Source organism: Mus pahari, chromosome 18 (assembly GCF_900095145.1).
Source record: "Mus pahari chromosome 18, PAHARI_EIJ_v1.1, whole genome shotgun sequence".
NCBI lineage: Eukaryota > Metazoa > Chordata > Mammalia > Rodentia > Muridae > Mus > Mus pahari.
In genome coordinates this window covers 35,042,211-35,063,357 of record NC_034607.1, presented here as the reverse complement: position 1 = coordinate 35,063,357, position 21,147 = coordinate 35,042,211, and the positions used below count along the sequence as shown (strand labels likewise).

The 21,147-nt window shown below is 38.4% G+C and overlaps 1 protein-coding gene across 1 annotated transcript in view; it reads right to left on the bottom strand.

The window, feature by feature from the left end:
• The window catches only part of L3mbtl4 (L3MBTL histone methyl-lysine binding protein 4), a 424,085-nt gene that overhangs the window by 243,671 nt on the left and 159,267 nt on the right, over nt 1-21,147 (bottom strand). Inside the window, exon 11 of the mRNA XM_021218018.2 lies at nt 20,439-20,549. Coding sequence (XP_021073677.1) covers nt 20,439-20,549 — 111 coding nt within the window. The remainder of the gene's footprint in view (nt 1-20,438; nt 20,550-21,147) is intronic.

Below are 21,147 nucleotides of genomic sequence, written 5' to 3'. Positions count from 1 at the left end.
CAATATGAACTAACCAGCACCCCCAGAGCTCATGTCTCTAGCTGCATAGGTAGCAGAAGATGGCCTAGTTGGCCATCATTGGGAAAAGAGGCCCCTTGTTCTTGAAAACTTTATATGCCCCAGTACAGGGGAACACCAGGGCCAAGAAGGGGGAGTATGTGGGTAGGGGAGCGGAGGGGGGAGGATATAGTGGACTTTGCGGATAGCATTTAATTTGTAAATGAAGTAAATACCTAATAAAAATTGGAAAAAAAGGAATATATCAGAGGTGACAGGTTAACTGCAGTTAGTACTATGGTGGGGAAGCTTTTCTGAGTCACAGACCCACCCATGCTGTGGTGGGACTTTGTGTAATGACAGTCATCCACACACTGTCAGTAAACCTAGTAAACTCATCAGCTTACCAAGCTTGACCCAGACATAACGTTCTCTCTGATCTGTTAGTGTCTTGTCTGGGACAAGGAGGTACTTCATTACTACTCTCCAGGAAATGTCATATAAAACTACCCCTTCCATGTCATAGGCGTTTGAATTCAGGCAAACACAGAATGATATATTTCAAACCCTCCAAGTGAACATATGCCAGCCAGTATTGCTACATCCTGCAAAGTTATCCTTTAAAGCGGATGTAGAAATAAGACATTTCAAGACTAACATAGACTAGGGCAGTCCATGCTTATCAAGTCAGCATGGAAGAATGTATTAAAGGAGTTCTACACAGAGATAACTGTCTTCTCAATAATGGGAACCCAGAGAAGGTTCTCCCTAAAATGATTAGGATGTAAAGAAATGAAAAGAAATCTCAAATAACCAACACAATTACAGGAATCAGTAAACTCCTTCTCAGTGAGGCCTGCTCAGGCATGTAAAGTGTTTTAACTCTCCAGTTAGAGACAAAGATTAGGAAACAAGTCTAATTGTTGTCTCCAAGAAATACATCACATTGGCCCAAACCAAATCAGAACAAAACAAAAGAAAACAAAACAGACTAAGAATAAAAAGGGCAAGAGGGAATGGGGCTGCTGTGACTCAGCTGTGAAGAGCTCTGGCTGCTCTTGGAGAAGTCCTGGGATTACCATTTGTAACTAAATAACACCTTCAATGTACAGAACACATGGCTCTAAAAGGAAAATTGATAGCTAGGAGTCCTCACAGTTAAAACATCAGAAAGATGTCAAATTAGTAACTATGATATACCCACATCTATATAAATAAGAACAAGCCTGACTCTGAATATTAGGAAAAACACATGATGACAAATCAGGGCAGAAAGAAACCAAGAGACTAGAGGGTTTGTTTCTTTGAAAATGGCAAATGGGGTCCATAAGCCCTTATCCAAACTGATCAGGAAACCATATACATTAATAGGGCCCTTTTTTGTTTGTTTGTTTTTGTTTTTGTTTTTTTGTTTGTTTGTTTTTTGGTTTTTTGAGACAGGGTTTCTCTGTATAGCCCTGGCTGTCCTGGAACTCACTCTGTAGACCAGGCTAGCCTCGAACTCAGAAATCTACCTGCCTCTGCCTCCCAAGTGCTGGGATTAAAGGTGTGTGCCACCACTGCCCAGCAATGGGGCACATTTTTAAAATCAATATTACAATAGGTTAAAATATAAGGAAGACATGGATACATCTCTAGACATATATACTAGAATTCAATAACTGGAATATAACAACTTGAAGAGCTCTGTAATGACCAATGAAATTAAGAGTGGCCTTATGAAGAAAAACCCAGAATTGGATACAGTCATTGTCAAATTATACCAACCTACTAAAGAAGAAATAGCTTCAACTTTCTTTTTTTTTCACAAAAGTAGAAAGGGAAGGACTCATGCCATGAAGTCAGTATTATATTGATATCAAAATAAAATAAGGACACACAAAACCCCAAACCATATACCAATCCCTGGGGGGAAAAAAACTCTTAATAAACCCCTTATAATCCAAATTCAAGAAAAATTTAAAATTATGTATCATAATTAACCATATTTCATATCAGGGATGGTTCAGTATATGCAAGTCAATATATGTAATGCAGCAGATATATGGATTCAAGAACAGAAACTTCACGATTATCTCAGCAGATGCAGAGACATTCTTTAACCAAGCACAACACTCGGTAACCATTAAAGCTCTGAAGAAGGAAGAACAGAACAAGAAACATATCTCAACTTTATAAAATGTACGTATCACAAGTCTGCAGACAATATTATCTGGAAACACTTTTTATAATCAGAAATACAACGAGGGTATCTACACCTTATGCTTTTACCCAATATAGTGTTTGAACTCTCAGCTATAGGCACAAAGCAATAGAAGTCAATAACAAAAAATTAATAGGAATGGTAGAGGTCAAATTATCCCTACTTCCAGAGAAGCTGACTCTGTAGTTGCCTTAAAGACTACTCCTGTACACTCCTAGAGCTGACAAATTATTTCAGCCAAACATCAAGATACAAAGATGGAAAATATCAGTAGCTTTTCCTTATACCACTAATGATTTTTCTGCGAAAGAATTAGGAACACATCTTATTCATACTACTTTAGAAAACTAAAACACACAGGAATAAATATAATCAAGAAAACAAAAGGACTCTACAACAAAAACTCCAAAACACGAAGAAAGGAAAGACATCAGAAAATGGCTTTCAATCTCACATTCGTGGACTGCATGGATTGATATTGTAGAAATGGCTGTGGCAGTACAATTCCATTAAAATGTCCTTTACATTCAAAGAGACTGTACTGCTTACTGGATCTCACAGCCAGAGTTAATAGTGTACCTTAATGTCACTTCAGGATGCGGCTATCCTGCTGAACACTTGGTTTGCTTACTTAACCTGTCTTTAAGGGTATAAGTAATAATCAAGGTTACCTGCCTTTAATTTCCCATGTAATCAGCTTCTACACCCTAAGCTAATGTATGGCTCTCATCTTAAGTCATTTACCTTTTCCATGTGCCTGATGTAAATAGCAATGCACATGTGTATGTAAATGTATTATGGTAATCATTGGCGCAAAACAAATAGCTTGGAAGTGGACTTATTCAACAACTATTCACAACAAATATTATGAATATTAGTATATCAATAAGTGTTGTAATAAATCTTATTTAAACAAGTGTTCATTGGTGAGCATTTAGTGTTCTGGGGTCATTTGGAGTAAATAACGTAATTTGCTATAAAACTCGGATAAGGATTTCTGTTGAGCATCCCTCACTTCTTCCCCAGGTGGTGTTTTCTGTGCTCTACAATAAATACAAAGCAAAGGACATTGCTAGAGACAGACAGACATCACCCAGATATCAAGACACACATACAATAGTAGGAGTCTGGGAATAAATGTCAGAGGAGCCAGAAATCGCAAACAAAAGACAAATGGAAGACATAGGAAAGCAAGTAGAAACATCAAACTTGGCCAAATGAACACAGGAGGAAGGGCTGAATTTTCCTTAATGAGACACGAACACAATTTGATGACTTTGGGGTTCTGAACAGTGGGTTTAACTATAGAAACAGCTATACTAACAAAAGTAATCCGTGGCTGAACACAAAGTGACCATCAAATTTCTATTATATTCTTCACAGAGCAGAAAATTGCTTTAAAATTCATATGTAAGTACAAACAGACCAAATAGACAAAACAATCTTAAGCACACAAATTAGTGATAGATGTAACCAGGAATAGTTGCTATCAGACTATACCACAAAGCCATGCTGACAAAATTGTATGTTACTTGTATGGAAACAGACACACAGTACAATGGAAAATAAATCATAGAAAATAAGCATTCTGACTATCATTGCCAACTTTTACTCCTCCTCTTCCTCCTCTTCCTCCTCCTCTTCCTCCTCCTCCACCTCCTCCTCTTCCTCCTCCTTCTTTTTCTTTTGACCAAGATATCAAAAATATATGTTGGAGAACTGAAAACCCTTTCCAGATATGGTTGACAGGAAAGTTGGATATCACATACAGAAGAATAAAAGTAGATTTTTTTTCTCTCTCATCTGGTGTAAAATAATCAAATAAAATGGCATAAAACCTTAATATAAGACCTGAAATCCAAACTGTTATAGGAAAGCATGAGAAAAAAAGCATTTCAAAATACAGACATATGCAAAGACCTTTTGAAAAGAAATCTAATGGGTCAGAAAATAATTGCAGGAATGGACAAAATGGGATTGGAGGAAATTTAAGTTTACAGGGAGCAATAAATACAGTCAGTGGAATGAAAAGAGACCACACAGAATGAGTCCAAATCGGTGCCACCTATAAATCTCATAGGATATTAGTATCTAAAACTTGATAAAGACCTAAAAATTAAACCTGAAAAGCACAAATCATCCCATCAGTAATCAAGCAAAGGATTTGAGGGAATGGTTCTCAAAAAAGGAAACATCACCAGCCAATGAATACGGAGAGATTGTTGGTGGTCCTTAAATCATCATGGATGCACAAATCAAAACTACAGTGAGATTCAGTCTTACCCTACTCAGGATGGTTGTCATCAAGAAAACAACAAAAGCCTGCCTGTGAGGGTGTGTGGGAAGGAATCCTTACATGTTGCTGATGGGAATGTAAACTTGTACAGTAACTATGGAAATCAGTGTCAATGTTCCTCATAAATCTAAAATTAGGATCACCATATGATCCAACTATAGCACTTCTGAGGAAATACCCAAAGGAACCTCAGTTGGCATATCAAAATGCTTATTGCAGCATTACTTATAAAAAAACAAGATATGGAACCTCTCTAGTTGTCTCATGTGTGGGATGTGTGCATGTGTGTATTTGTGCAAGTGTATACACATACATTGTGAAAATAGAAAAACAATTATGTCATGAGAAGTTGTCTACAGAGAAGAGAGAACAAGAGAGAACATGAGTATTTAATACAGTACATCTGACATTCTTGCCTATATCCAAATCTATACATAAGTATATTTGACTACTACATATGTGTGTGTGTGTATATATATATATATATATATATATATATATATATATATATATATCACAATATGTAATAATGAGCATGTAACTTTATAGTCCAACTAAAAACTAATAAAAATAACACTGGCTACTCTTGAATTGGCACTAGAGACCTAAAAATATTTGACTAATTAAGACAGAACATGTCCTCCTTCCACTTGCTTGAGTAATGGTGCCCAAAAACAAGAGTGGAGAAGCAATTTGTCCGCCCTGGGCGGGCACTCAGTTAGGCAATTTTCCCTAGCCTTCTTGTCCTCCATTAAATCTCTCCAGGTTTCACCTGAGTCCTGCAGCCGCCTCCTTGCAGGAGGCCTTCCTCTCATTCCAGGTACATTCCCTGGAAACCTGTTGATGCAGAGACAGATCCCCTCTCCCTTTAATCTCTGTATCTCCAGACCTACCCTTTGAACTACTGCAGCCCACATGCAAGAGCTCCTCCTGCCACACCTCAATGCCCTAGGGAACACCCCTCTAAGCACAGATCCAATCCTTGTTCTTTTCCACAGCCCCTCTCAGTCTTTCCTCCCAGTCCATCTCTATTCCATTCTGCCACTCTCTGCCCTGCGGAAGCACTCTGAACCAGGGGACCTGCACCCACTACACTTGCCCAGGGTCCTGAGAGAGCAACAGTGAGTACAGACACCCATCCAAAACATTCCAGATCACATAACATCATCGAGAAATACCTCAAATATCTTAACTCTGGATGCTTACACTCCAGCATGAAAACACAAACAGGAACAGTCCAGATAATGAGCCTGTCTTAGTCAGTGTTTGCATTCCTTCACAAAACATCATGACCAAGAAGCAAGTAGGGGAGGAAAGGATTTATTCAGCTTACACTTCCATATTGCTATTCATCACCAAAGGAAGTTAGAACTCACACGGGACAGGAACTTGGAGGCAGAAGCTGATGCAAAGGCCATGGAAGGGTGCTGCTTACTGGCTTGCTTCTCCTGGCTTGCTCAGCTTGCTTTCTTATAGAACCAAGATTACCAGGCCAGGGGTAGCACCACCCACAATGGGCCCTCCCACTCTTGATCCCTAATTGAGAAAATGCCCATAGCAGTGTCTCATGGAGGCATTTCCTCAAGGGAGGCTCCTTTCTTTGTGATGACTCCAGCCTGAGTCAAGTTGACACACAAAACCAGTCAGTACAGTACTTCCACCAGGACACACTAATCCTAATATAAAAGGCTCTGAAAATGTCAAAATAACTGAATCACAAGAAAATATTTTTAAAGGTTTTAAAGAACCTTAAAGAGGATATAAATTCCTCAGTGAATTCTGCAAAAACACAAAGAATCAGTATAATGAAAATTGTTCAAGACATGAAAGTAGAAATAAAATCACACACACACACACACACACACACACACACACACACACACACACACCCTAAAATAATAAAACAGAAAATGAAAATTTAGGGTGTCAAACTGAAACCTCACAAAGAGAGAATCTCAGATGTTAAAGGCAAGATAAAAGAAATTGATACCGCAAAGAAACTGTTAATTGTTTTAAAATTCATGCACAAAACACCAAAACATCCAGGAACTCTGAGACACTATGAAAATAAAAAGCAATGAATAATAGGGATATAGAAAGGAGACAAAACATAGATTAATGACACAGAAAATATCTTAACAAAATCATAGAAGAAAATTTCTCTAACTGAAGGAGTTGCCTCTCAAGGTACAAGATGAATTCAGAACACCAGTCAGTATCAGAAAGGAAATTCTCCAAGGTGCATGATAATCAAAGCACTAAATGTACAGAACCAAGCGGGAGTGGGTGGGTTGGAGAGTGAGGTGGGAGGGGGAAGGTATAGGGGACTTTTGGGATAGCATTTGAAATATAAATAAAGGAAATATCTAATAAAAAAATGAAAATAAATAAATTATTTTAAGTGCTTAAAAACAAACAATAATCAAAATCAAACAAAACAAATGAAAAAGCAGAGGTTATTGAAAACTGTAGGGGGTGAAGACAAAGCAATGAACAAAGATATAAAGGTAGACTAGTTAGAATGACAACAGAGTTCTCAACGGGAAGTCTAAAAAGAAGTCCGGATGCATGTTTTATAAATTCTGAGATATCACAGATGCCAGCCCTACCCAGACTACTATACCGTGCCAAATTATGAATGAAAACCAACAGAGAAAAATATTCTACAAAATGAAATTTAAGCAGTGTCTGTCTACCAATAGAGATCAACAGGAAGAACTAGAGGGAAATCATCGATCTGAAGAGGTTAGCCACACCCAGAAAGATACAAAGAATTCAACAGTAACAGTAAGCCAGCAGGCAGAAAAGCAAAATCCACATCATACAAACACAGTAACAGAAATCAGTAAGTACTGCTCATTGACCGTTATCAATATTAACAACCTCAGTTCCAAAATTAAATACAACAATAAAACCTGAGGCTAACAGATTGGATTAGAAAACAGGATCTGTCTTTCTCCTCCTTAACATCAAGGGTAGACATACTCAAGGTGAAGGGATGAAAAAAAAATTCCAAGCAAATGGATCTAAGAAGCAAGCTTGCATAGCTACTTTAATATTTGAACAACAACAACAACAATAACAACAAAAACTTCAAACCAAACTAATCAGAAGCAAAATGGAAAGATACTACACTCTCATCAAAGGAACAAATCCAACAATTGCAGGGCATTGCGATTCTAAACATAAATGCAACAAATACAAGAACAGCCAAGTTCATAACAGAAATACTACTACACATAGTGATAGTGGGAAACTTTAGTACCCCACTCTTATCAATACACAGGTCCTCCAGACAAAAACTAAATAGAGAAATGCTGGAGCTAACTGACATCATAAACCAAAAGTACCTGTCTTAGTTAGGGTTTTTGTGGCTGTGAAGAGAAACCATGACAATATTTATTTGGGATTGATTTACAGGGTCTAAGGTTCAGTCTATTATCATCATGACAGGAAGCTTGGCAGTATCCAGGCAGGCATGGTGCAGGAGGAGCTGAGAGTTCTAAATCTTGTTCCAAAGGCAAACAGGAGAAGACTGTGCCACAAGCAGTTAGGAGGAGTTTCAAAGCCCATCCCCACAGTGACTCATACTCATACTTACATTTTAAAATTCTGTACGCCAACAAACTATAAATCTGAAAAGACATGGATGAATTTCATGAAATATATGACCTTCCAAAGTTAAAACAAAATCAAGTAAGCAGTGGAAAGAGCCTCATAACCCATAGTGAATTAGAATCATTAGATATAAGTCCCTCCAACTGAAAAAAGGCCCAGGGACAGAAGCATTCAATGTAGAATTCTACCAGATTTTTAAAAATTAGTGCCAATGCTTATCAAATTATTGTGCAAAGAGAGAAACTAAAGAAATGTTTCATGATTATTTTTACAAGGCATCAATTACCCTGACACTTAAGTCATGCAAAGATCGAACAAAAAAGTGAAATTATAGAACAATATCCCTTGTGAATGTAGATGCAAAAATTCTCAATAAAATACTGGCAAACTCAATCCAGGAACACATCAAAAAGATCATCCAGCATAATAAAGTTGGCTTCAGCCCAGAGATGAATTAGTAAAAACAACCATATAAACAGACTGAAACATAAAATCACAAGGTTATCTCATAAGATTTGAAACAACCTTTGACAAAATCCAACATTCTTTTGTGACAAAAGTCTTGTAGGGATATACCTCAACAAAATAAATATGATTTTCAGCAAGCCCAGAGCCAGCTTCAACAAAATAAATGGAGAGAAACAAAGCATTTCCAATAAAATCAGGAAGAAAACAAGGATGTCCACTCTCTCCATACCTACTGAATATAATATTTGAAGTAATAGCTGGAGCAATCTAACAACTGCAAGGGTGCAAATGGGAAAAATTGAATGTTCAACATCCTTTGCCATCAATGAAATACAAGTCAAAACCATGTTCAGATTTCATCTTACACCAGTCAGAAGGGCTGAGAATAACAAAAGTAATGACAATGTATGCTGGCAAGAATACAGGGAAAGGAGAAAACTTGTTCATTGTTGAGGAGAGTACAGACTTGCACAGCCATTATGGAGTTCACTATCGTGGTTCATCAGGAAGCTGGGACTAGATCTACCTCAAGATCCAGCTCTGCCACTTCCAAACACAAAAAGTTGTCTTCGCTCTATTATACAGATACTTGCTCATCCATGTTCAAGCTGCTCTATTAATAACAGCCATAAGTTGGAAATATTCTACATGTTCATCAACTTATTAATAGATAATGAAAATAAGGTCCATTTACACAGTGAAATATTATTCATCTCTTATGAAAAATAGAATTATGAAATTTGTAGGTAAATAGATGGAGCACTAAGAAAAATAAATCATCCCCAGTGATGTAATTAAAACCACCAAAAGTCTAATATTGTACATTTTATCTTTTAACTAGATGCTAGCTTTTAAGCCTTGGATCCCTATGCTACAATTTAGATACCCACGAGGTTAGGTAGAGGAAAGGTATTGGGAGAAAGGGATAACCTCCCAAGGAATGAATAACAAAATATATTGTTATAAAGAGACAGGAGAGATTGGAATGGGAGTTTTAAATAGCAAGTAGATGGACAATAAGGTAAGGGAGGAAATGTGGAAAGGGGCAACTACCCTAAGGGCCATTTGACAGGCTGTATGGAAACCTGCTAGTGTTGAATCTTCCTAAACTATATACATACACGAAAGGAATATAAATGGAGCCATCAAACAATGGGGGAGACATGTCCCAGTTAGACATCTTAGAGTACCAAATGAATAATCCACTGCCAGGAATGGGTTATACCATGTTGAACCATTGGTTAAAGAGGCTCAGCAGAACCCCCAAATATCACAGGCTATTGCGAAGGTTATTGTTTTTGCACCACAAACTGATGTTGAGATGGTATTGTTGTATGGAGAGATTGTACAACGCGTTATGTATCTCATCCAGCACAGACATGTCGAGGCAAATTAGAGGCTTCACCACTACTGAGTACTGCCTGTGGTCCTGAAAAGTACCATGCATGCCACTGGAGAAGAGTGGTCACCGACCTAGTAACCAATGCAACTTAGTTAACTTGTAACTATGACCCCGCCTGTGAGGTATGCAGGTGTGATGGTGAAATGAATGTTGTAGGAATAACCAAGCACTCCTTGGTTAGAATGAAGGTTTGCTCTATGAGATGGAACCCATGCCTGACTAGAGATATTCATCCCTTGGGAGGTTATCCTTTCCTCTACCTAACCTCTGTTGGCATCTAAATTGTAGCATATGTATCCAAGACTTAAAAGCTAGCAACCACTTAAAAGAAAAAATATACAATATTAGACTTGGGGGGGGTTGAATTACCTCACTCAGGATGATTCTTTTTCTTCCTCCTCCATGTATTTATCTGCCAGCAAGGGTGGCCAAGATTCTGAGATTGGATAAGCCATGAACCTAAGAGGAAAGCAAAATACTATTGTTTTGCTACAGGAAAATAGGGGAAGGAGGAAAACTTCTAAGGACATTCTGCTTTACCTAAAAAAATCAGTGCCTCACCCAGCCCTCATGAGAGAAGCTGCTTTTTGTAGTAGTTGAGAACTAGTGTGGAGATACAACTGGACAATGTGCATGAAACGAGAGACCTTAGAGCACTCGGCTCAGGGATCTACAAAGAAGAGGAGTCTGTCAGAGGCAGCAGTGATGGGTGACTCCAAGAAAAAAACGGTATCTACCAAACACAAGGGGACTGATGCTCACATGAACACACAGAGACTGTGGCAGCAGGCACACGACCTGCATGGGTTCAAGACAGGCAAGGCACCAGCTCTAAGAGGGAGAAAGAAACACTGGCTCCCACTCTTTATCAAGCTTTCAGTGATGGATGCCTGCTGGCAAAGGAAACATTAATTTTCTCCAGTAGAGTCTCGCTGGGCATATTCCCCACACTGATGGATAGGCCCTATGTCCAGGAGAAGTTGGCCAACACAGAAGGAACTCAGATCTATTTTTATAGATAATTTGCTCATTTTGCTTTGCTTGGGCACTTAATTTTTTTATTTTATTTTTATTTTATTTTATTTTTTTTGTCTCTAGCTTGCATATTTACTTTCCATTTCTGTAGACGTTTTAATTTATTATATATCCTTTTTTAGGTTTAGTTTTTTGGTTTTTGTTTATTTTTTTTGAAGGAATGAGAAATAAAGCTTAGAATTGGGTGTATGGGAGACAGAAAGTATCCGGGAAGAGATAAGTGAGATTAAAATCTATTGCCTAAAAACATTTTAATAAAAAATAATAAAAATGTTAAAATGCTTTAAAAAGAAATGAGGCAAATGTAGACAGTACTGTCAGATAACCTGAACAATGGAAATTGAATTCATTTGAGAAGAGAGTGAAATTCTTTAAGAAGAAAAATTTACAGCAGCTAATAGCAACATGGACTGGAGTAGAAAGGTGAGTGTGGCCAAAGAAATATCAGCAATTTTTCTGTCTTCCCTCTTTCTCCAGAGAATGGGAAACAAGATCACATGAAAGGAAAGGCTGAAAGAAGATGACAGGAGATTTGTTCCTTGGATTGATTTGGGAAATGGGGTGCAATGGTGAGCTTAGGTTCCTTGAACTTTGGTGAAATGAAATGCAAGACCTCTCAGAATAATCTTTGACCTTTCTCTCAGCCAATCAAGCTGTTGAATTTGTGCTTACAGGGAAAATGTCAGATAGACAGCTACCTAATCACCATGGCCAAAATTGTCATCCCCAAGAAGTAAGGACTCTGAGAAGACTTTCAAAGGGAAGACAGGTGGCAACTGTCTTGGACGAACTAAAAAAGATGAGTTTGTTCTTGTTTTTGTTTTTCATTCTTTTGTTCAATACAAGGTTTAATCCTGGAACCCAACTGGACTTGAACTTGTGGTCCTTCTGTGTTAGGCTTACAGACAGATGTTTGTACCAACATGCTTGGCTAAATCATGTTGCATAGATTCCTTATGCAACAACATAGAACTTAGCCTCCAAATATACTGATTTGGAATGACTTTAAAATTATGTGTTTGTAGCTTGATTATACAATGGTTCATACATCTATTTAGATTTCAAGGTTCATTTAAATGTTATGTTCATAGAAAACTTGGCCTACCTCTACATATCAGTGAGAGTCCACCTGCTGCCCTTACATAGCTGGGCTGTGCTCTGGAACAGAAAGTCTGTTTTCCCTGTCTTACTACCAGGTGAGTGATTCTGAAATCAGGATGCACCTGACAGTCAATGTTCTAACAAACAAACAATGACAGTAACAGAAGTCAGCTATCAAATTGTTGTCACTTCTCACAAGGCTGCTGCCTGCGTCAGCCCTTCAAGAATAAATATTGACAATTTCAAGATCAGAAAGGAGCATAGCTGTCAGTGGATTATTACGATCAACCTGAATAGGAAATTGTTAAAAAAAAAAAAAAAAAAAAAGTAAAGAATCACTGGTCAACAGCTCATATTTCCTATTTTCTTCCAAATGTTATGGTCACTTTATTTATTTATTTATTTATTTATTTATTTATTTATTGTTAAGAATTCTGTTTTATTCATCTTTGTCACTTAGTATTTAGTATTTGGATGAAGATAATAAACTAATTTTCTAGGTAGAAGGAAGATGTATGTGTGAGCAAGTTTAAGTTTCAGACAAGGCAAGGCACTAAGACAACAGAAAAGGTGCCTTGAAGGCTAGACCCCATCATGAAAGGCACCCAAACTTCTAAACATATAGCCACCTTAACTACCAATAAAGCTGAGAGTGTTTCTTGCTCCTCAAAAGCAACTACCTAGGTGAGAATGTCAAAGGGTTAGGAGGTAGAGCTGATACAGCGATGGTCCAGATGGGCAGGGCTCCACCCCAAGCTGGCAGTATCCCAAGCTCATTAGCATTAGCTGCTGCTACTTTGAAGACATGAAAGAAACACGATTGGGTACCATACCTACAATGATGACACAAGTAGCCATTTTATGATGTAGTGAAGATGAATCCCAAGTTGGAAAGTGCTGCTTATGCCCTGGAGAGCCAGTTGCCCAACCCTACTTGCCCTTGGGGGTTGGAGAAGAGGTGGCATAGAGTCAATGACACAGACTCTGGTAACAGGTGAGAATGCAGCAGCAAGCTCTTATGAACACTGCTGAAAGCTCCTTTAATACCCTCCACCCTTGTCTCATTGGTCCCAAGCAAGCATCTCTTCCAAACAGCAGTTCCTGATTGGCTGGCATTGTCTGTCAGCAATCCTTGGTCTCTCAAGCCATCTTCAATTAGGTCCTCTTGCAGGAGTTGCCTTTGTGGCAGTATGGTCCCCAGAAGTAATGAAGACCACAAGTTATTAGAGATGGCTCAGATTATGGGACATCTACTGAAGGTAGATAAAGGCATAGGGCTGCCCCAAGAGAGAATTTGTGTATACTGAGGGGACCAGAACTGGACCAGTGGACCTCACTAAGTAACTCCTTTGAAATTCAACCAATTTCATCATGAGCTCCAGATGTGAGACCTCATGATGAAGAATTTGGTGTTTATGTTGGACTCCCCCACAGTCATTCCTTATTATGTTTGGAAACTTCTTTTTATTCTAAGAACCTTTATTTTCTGCCATTTGTTATAGGTTGAACATATATAGGTTGGTTTTGACATTATAGGAAGTCATAGTTAGAGACTGTGTTTTCTTTTCAGATGAAGTCTCACTAGGAAGCCATGACTGGCCTAAAATTTTCTTTGTTGATCAGACCAGCCTGTAACTCACAGAAATACTCACCCACATCTGTTTAGCGTGTAAAAAGATGGGATTAAAGTCATGTGCTTCCATGCTCAGCCTAAAAATCTAGATTTTTTTAAATATTAGAAATGTTGCTGACAATAGGAATTGTGATATTGGACCAAATAGACTTTCTATTACTGTAAGATGATCATGAGCCTATGCGAACAAAGGGTAGAAGGTAATGGCTTAAAAGTGATACATTTGGATGTGAGACAGACATGAGTAGAGCAATAATGGCTAAGAACTGACTATCAACTTGCTAGACTTTAGAACCACACAGGAGATGATGGGTCTTTGTGTATGCCTTTGTGGGATTTCCTTGATTTCAGTCATTACATGGAAAGAATTCCGGGCTGGGATCCTGGATGTAGAGAATGGGCTCAGAGTAGCAATAGCAGCATGCATGCATCACTCCCTGTTCCTCATTTCAAAGGCAATATGACCAGCTGCTTTAAACTCCTGCCACCATGAATTCAAACTCCATGATGAATTCTACCATGAACTTTAAGCCAGAATAAGCTTTTCTGCTTTAAGAAACCAAGACATATTATTTTTCAGCGATGACCCCATCCTAATGTCCTGGATTCTGTGAAAATGTTACTTTGCACAAGCTTAAGGGTGATTAAATAAAGGCTCAAAGGAAGAGTTACCCTATATGATCCAGGCAGCCCACAGAAATCACAATGCTGATTGTGGAAAGGCAGGAGTGTCAGAGTGTGGTCTGAAGACATCAGTGAACTACAAGCCTTGCATATAAAGAAACAGGCTATACACCCATAAATAAGGCAGACACTAGAAGTTGGAAAAAGAGCTTCCCGAGCTTCCAAAAGGAGCTGACCCTACTGATGGTTGCTTTTACCACAAAAGACTTCTGGCCTAATGCAATACAATATTATAAATCTGAGCTATTTTAAGGCACTGAAGTTGTATACATTTGTTACAGTAACAACAGAAACAAAATATAACTACACCTTGGAAATATATCATGTATTACCAACTACCTTGTCAAAGAATAAACTGTCTGTGTCTATCATTCTTTCTTATATCACAAGTAATGGTATCTGTTTTGGAATGGGCAAGGGAAGTTGGCAATTGTGCCTAGCCAGACAATCATGGAGTGGTTTTGTTCAATTATTTATTTTTGAGAGAATGGTCCTCCAGTGTAAGAATAGAGAGTTTTAGAGCAGGATATGTGAAGAAGAGACAGTGTTCAGCATAATGAGTTAAGTGTCAGTATTAGTAAGGGCATGGAAAAATGTCAGAACTGCACTGAATGGAAATAACACTTCTAGAAGCCCAACAGAATAGCGGGGAATGTGTAAGTCTCTAATGTTAAGTTCAGAAAACCCTCTATGTGCTCCGAAGGAGTGCAGTCATTCTACAGTGAGCCGCCTTGTGGGTAAGGAATGAAAAGCTTTGCTGACAGCAGATTAAGGGTCTTACTTTTGGGTAAACACAATTTTGAATGAAATATCAATATGGAGTATAGACAGCCTGACTTATTAGTTTAATAATACTTAGAATAAAATGAGGTCCTTACTCAAGCAACCACTAGCCCCAAACACAAACAGCATCGAGCATTTCTATGCAGATGCACTGCACTTCCACTTTGCAGGTGCATAATCTGTAGCAGTCCTGAGATGCCCTTGGAACCACACGAGCCTAGGAGAAGAGCTATGACACCATTGTTTTACTTAAGAAGTTTCTACACAGACAGTGTACTGCACAGAAGCTGTGAACTGTTCTATTTCTAGTCTAGCTAGCCTTATGATTCAGAGGAAGCCTCCAGCCAAACAGTCATGCCAGACACTTGCTTGGTCTCCCAGGATAGCTGGGAACCCAGGGCAAGCTGGGTGCATAAGGGAGTTCCTGGGGAGGCTTGACAGTTCCTTTCCACTGCAGTCATGCATTTGGCTGCCAGGCCTTTGCTTCTGTTCTAAGTAGAATAACTTGAATAAAAGTTGGGAGCGTAACTCTTTCCCTACCTTTGTAGGGAAGAATACAGTTCTGGTTGATAGGGGAGCCTACAGTGTGAACGACAGCTCATCATTTTAGGAGCCGGGTTGTATTTACACTGAAAAGCCAATTATGGAATAAGAACAGTGTCGTATCAGAAAAGTACATTTCTTTTTACAACTGTGTTATTAATGACATAGCAGACATCATATCGTATAACTCATTTTTACTGAAAAACATTTAAACTATCCTGAAAGCAAAAAATAGATTTGGTTCAATAGTCAAACAGAAAAAAATGGTGCAGGGATGTAAAGCCACCTTCACTGCAGATGACAGTTCCTTCATCTTATCTTCCCGTCAACACGATTGTCTATCAAGACAGGAGCAGGTGGATTATAACCCACAGGCCAAACAGGGGTTGCTGCCATCTGTTATTGTTCATGCCACAAGCTAAAAGTAGCTCAAGCAAAATGTGTAAGAATATGTTATTACACGGGAGTCTTTTTTTAGAACCCAGTTGAAGGATCATCCATCCCTTCGGATATTATCTATGAACACTGAACACATGGTTTAGCCCAGGATCACAAGTAAGAAATAGCCACTCGCTGGTGCTTCACAGCGAAGGCTTTGCTCCTAGGTTAAAAGCTGGGGCTACAGAACTAGGGCACCAGTGTCCTGTACCATAGGCGGTTGTTATCTAAACTCCCTACCCCTGCTGCCTCAGCTTCATGCACATCACCTGTGCCTGCAGGGGCTATACAGGATGTGAAGGGCAGCCCTGGACTCCTGCAGAGGTAAGCACCGTAGTATAACAACTGCTGTTTATGATGACTGCAAGTCCACATCAACTTTTTCTGGATATTATGGCTGACGGTCATTTATAGTTTCACCAGCTTTAGAAATGATCTTCTCATTAATTGGTCTGGATACTTTTTAAAAGTGTCCCAGTCTTCTTCCCAATTGAAGACAGTCATCAATTACTGGGACACAATACCCATTAATGACTAGTTTACAACTCAAAAGAACAGTCATTTTTAAAAATAAATATCTCCTTCTATCCTCATTTCTCAAAACCATTTCCAGAAATGTATCCCAGAAAGAAACCTTGGCAAATGAGATGATCTATTCTAGATCTGGATCCCTCCTTGACAGTTAAAGCAGGATTCCAGAGGCCACATACAAGGCAGCTGTCAATCAAGAGAATGCTTGCTCACTTACATTCGGACTTCTTTATGTTAATTCCTAAAGATTCATGGAAGCAAAAGATTTTTGACTTATTAGTCTAATCTAAGTTCCAAAATAATTTCTCATCATGAAAGTGGACAACTTGCCATAGGTTTCCTTGATCAGGGTGTCTTTATTTCACTTAGAAAGACTGCAAATATATCCAGTTAATGTATTAAATATGAAAAGGCTTGCTGAGGAGACTCAATTTATTAATGATTCAGGAGAACTTCCTAAAACATCTATTTGGAATTCATTTATAATTTATTTCACAGCTTAGCTTCAGTTCCCACAGGGCAAATATTTATCAAATATTACTCTGTTTTAAATCCCCCCTTTGTATTTTCTCATAGATGAATATTCTTTGCCCCCGAATATAGTCTAAACTTCCTTAAAGTACCCATCCATCTACTGTAGTTTAATGTGCATTTCCTGATAAGATGACAGTAATGGGTTTTTGGATACAGCAGAGTGCAGTGTGCAGCCAAACAAAAGAATAATTACTAAACATAATGGCTGGCTCTAAATTGAACAAGAAGCAGTGAATCTATCATAAATATTTATTAGAGAGTAACCATGGTAATTAATAAGTCCAGACATCAACATAAGGGAATAAAATGTCACCTTAATAGCCAATCATGGCAAGTAAAACCTCACCACTGACCTCCTGGAGAGACACAGTTGACCAAGCAGAGCATCTTAGAATGAAAACCAGACAGTCAGCCGAAGAGTAGAGTGAACTGAAAGAATGTGACCTTGAATCTGGCTGCACCCCACTTCATCCCTGAACCAGTGACAGGGTCCCAACAGCTTATCCCTGTTGCCAGCTAAAGTCAAAGTGTATATTAAAAATAAAAAAACTTGGCTCTGACTTTAATTCTCTGAAACTATGTTGATGTTTTTTAAGGTCTCTCCTCATCAGCCACAGAGCAGAGACAAAAACTTCTTTAAAAAGTTGCTATGAAGATACAGCTGTGGTAGTACACTGGATAATATGCTGAGCCTAGAGTCCCGAGTGGTGTGCTCATTCCCCCGTGAGTAGTTTGCCCTGTCTGGCATTGCAGTGTCTATAACTCCTGGAAACTTTGTCGGTGTGTCCACTCTAGTCCCTTCATTTACTATTGTAATAGATACATACCAGAGGCGTGGCGCCACCAGACTAACTGCAAAGCTAAGGGGTTCAGAACAAGAGGTCAAGCCCAGGTCAAACCGTGGCACTTCTTGTCACCTTCTGCAGAATCAGATTTTCAACCGAGGATTAGTTAGGAAAGGGCAGAGAATGAGGAAAGAGTTTACACATACTCAGCTGATACGTTCAAAGTACATTCAGCGCCCTCCCCCTTCCACTCCTCTGTCCATGTGATGAGTGTCTATTATGGGCCAGTAATGAAGAAGACTTGGAAAGAAACAGACCTTTGCAGGAGGAACATCACGGACTGCTGAGATCAACACACCAACTGAGGAATGTAGGAATTGCCAAGAAAAGAGATCAAAAGGCTTCAAATACTTTCTCACCAGCCAAAGACCTTCAGCCTCTGTACATAAGAGATTTGAGGAAAAACCCGGTCCTCATTTTAATGCCTCTTCTCTGGAGGGACACTGAGAAATGGATTTTGAGCTAATACTTTTGACTCCTGTGTCTTGTTAGAACATGTTGAGCTCACAGATCTCCCCTGTACCTCATAGGGCAAGACAAGTATTTATCCATCTGTGGGACTGGCTGAAGGAAGGCAGGAAAGAGAGATAAGCTCTGCCAATAATAGGCAGCAAGAAAACTGGCCAAGGTTATGTGTGAGACCTCAAGACTTTTAAATATATTCCAAAGGTGGTACCTTTTGATGGACTGCATGCTATATAAGGTAGCCACTTATATAAACACATCTTAATTTCATTCTAAAATCCTAAAGGCCTTTTATTATTCCAAAGACCAAAGAGATAAATAATTATGGCTTTATTACTTTCACAAGTACTTCATATTCTTTTGCTTCCAATCAGGACAGTTTGCATGAATTACAAAGAGTAACAAGAAAAATGAAATATTGCATTGAAGGGATCAGCTAAGTACTAAATGTTCAAAAGATTTTAAAATCTCAATGCTGAGATGGCAAATGAGAAATATAATAAACTCACTCAAGAAGATAAAGTTTTTCAAATTATATTTTTAAGATAATAAATAGGTCAATTCAAGACATTCATATACTAAGCCGGCAACAAATAAGTGGAAGGCAGAATACATTTCTTAGAAATATCAATAAAATATTCCTTTAATAAAATCTAGATCATTTTGTACATTATTAAAACCAAAATGCAATAAATTTTAAATGAAAGCTGGTAACTAAACATGCAAGTTATAAATGTGAATGTATTGTAGAGCAGATGTGAGAAAGCATTGGTATTGCTACCCCAAGTGCCAGGAAGTAACAATGAGGCACAATGAGACCAAGACACCACATTTAAAATGAAATATAAGATACAATGTTGATAGCAAGGTATTATGGGAGACAACAGCTACTTGGTTCCCTGAACAGATTTATTTTATCTGTCAGAAGAACAAAGAACCCCACCATGTGTGGGACTCACTGGTACAACCCCACGCTTGTCTCTAAATTTCATCAAATCCATGTACCTGCAACTATATCAAATGAATTATTCAAATGAAAGATAAAGCAAATGAAATAAAGTTTCCTTTTAATTGTATCAAACTGCCATCAAACAAATACATTTTTAATACATTGCATATTTAAATCAGTTTACTTCATCGGTTTTATCACTATGAAAACAAACTGTGCTTGGATGGAGAAGTTGTTTTTAACTATTATTCCTTACAAAATATAATGAAGCCAAGCTGGCAAATGCTTTCTGCTCTCTGTATGAAAAAGATCTTCGGAAAAATTTCATTTCCGAGATGTGTCTTCAACAAGGACAATACAGAAATCTGTTCATCAGCTCTTTGATTCAGCTCAAACTATTTGGCTACAGTGCAATATATATATATATGAAGAAGAAAATACAGATTCATAGAAATTATGACAATGATTCAATGATTTCAAGAAAATATTGATGATGCCAACAAAAAGGAGATAAAAATATTTTTTTTAAAGAAAGAACTTACAGAATGTCCAAGTAGAAATGTCTTAGTCTTTCTCAGTTGTGGTCCTGTCCAAACTAGAGATTGCCTATTTCCCATAAAAATACCCTAAGACATGCAAAGAGAGAAAAAAGCAGCTGGAGGTTTTAAAGCAGCACTCCATAGCCATTCTGTGAGCTACATGGCCTCCTGCCTCAAGGAAAGTATTTCCACCCTCTACTTGCTGAAGGCAGTCATCAAGGCTAGATCTATAATGGCTTTGCTCCACAGAAAAACTTTTCTCCAGTGGAAAACTACTCTGCACTAGAACTAAAAACTGAGGAAAATAAAGGAGATGACAAGATGGTGAAGGCACAAGAAATGTTGAGAAGCCAATATAATATGTAAAGAGGTACCTTTACTCTGTAGTCATCAGCATCTACAATGGTAGCAACACGAATCAACCGGGGATTCCGTTTGTCCACAGCTTCCAACTTCATGTTTGGCAAAAAACCATGTGGAGCCCTCTGCAACATCACAGCACAGGAAGTCAGTGAAGCAGGCAAGCCAGGTGCCCACAATATCCCAATGGAAGAAGTTAGTGAAGCAGGCAAGCCAGGTGCCCACAACATCCCAATGGAAGAAGTTAGTGAAGCAGGCAAGCCAGGTGCCCACAATATCCCAATGGAAGAAGTGAGTGAAATCGGCAAGCCAGGTGCCCACTGCACTGCTCCAGCATCGTGGTTGTGGTGCAAACACACAAATCTTTAACAATTAGTTTTAAAAGCACATAGGATTTTATGCACATTTTCAAATCAATGCAATGTAAATTTATTAGTAGAAAGAAAAAATTTGGACATATTTTAGATAACTGTATGACACAAAGAAGGATTCAGTTATGAATTTTATCATCAAGGTTTGAAAGGTTCTTTTTTTTGTTTTGTTTGTTTTTTATTTATTTTATTATTATTTTCTTTATTTACATTTCAAATGCTATTGCTAAAGTTCCCTATACCCCCCCCGCCCCTACTCCCCTACCCACCCACTCCCACTACTTGGCCCAGGCCTTCCCTTGTGCTGGGTCATATAAAGTTTGCAAGACCGAGGGGCCTCTCTTCCCAGTGA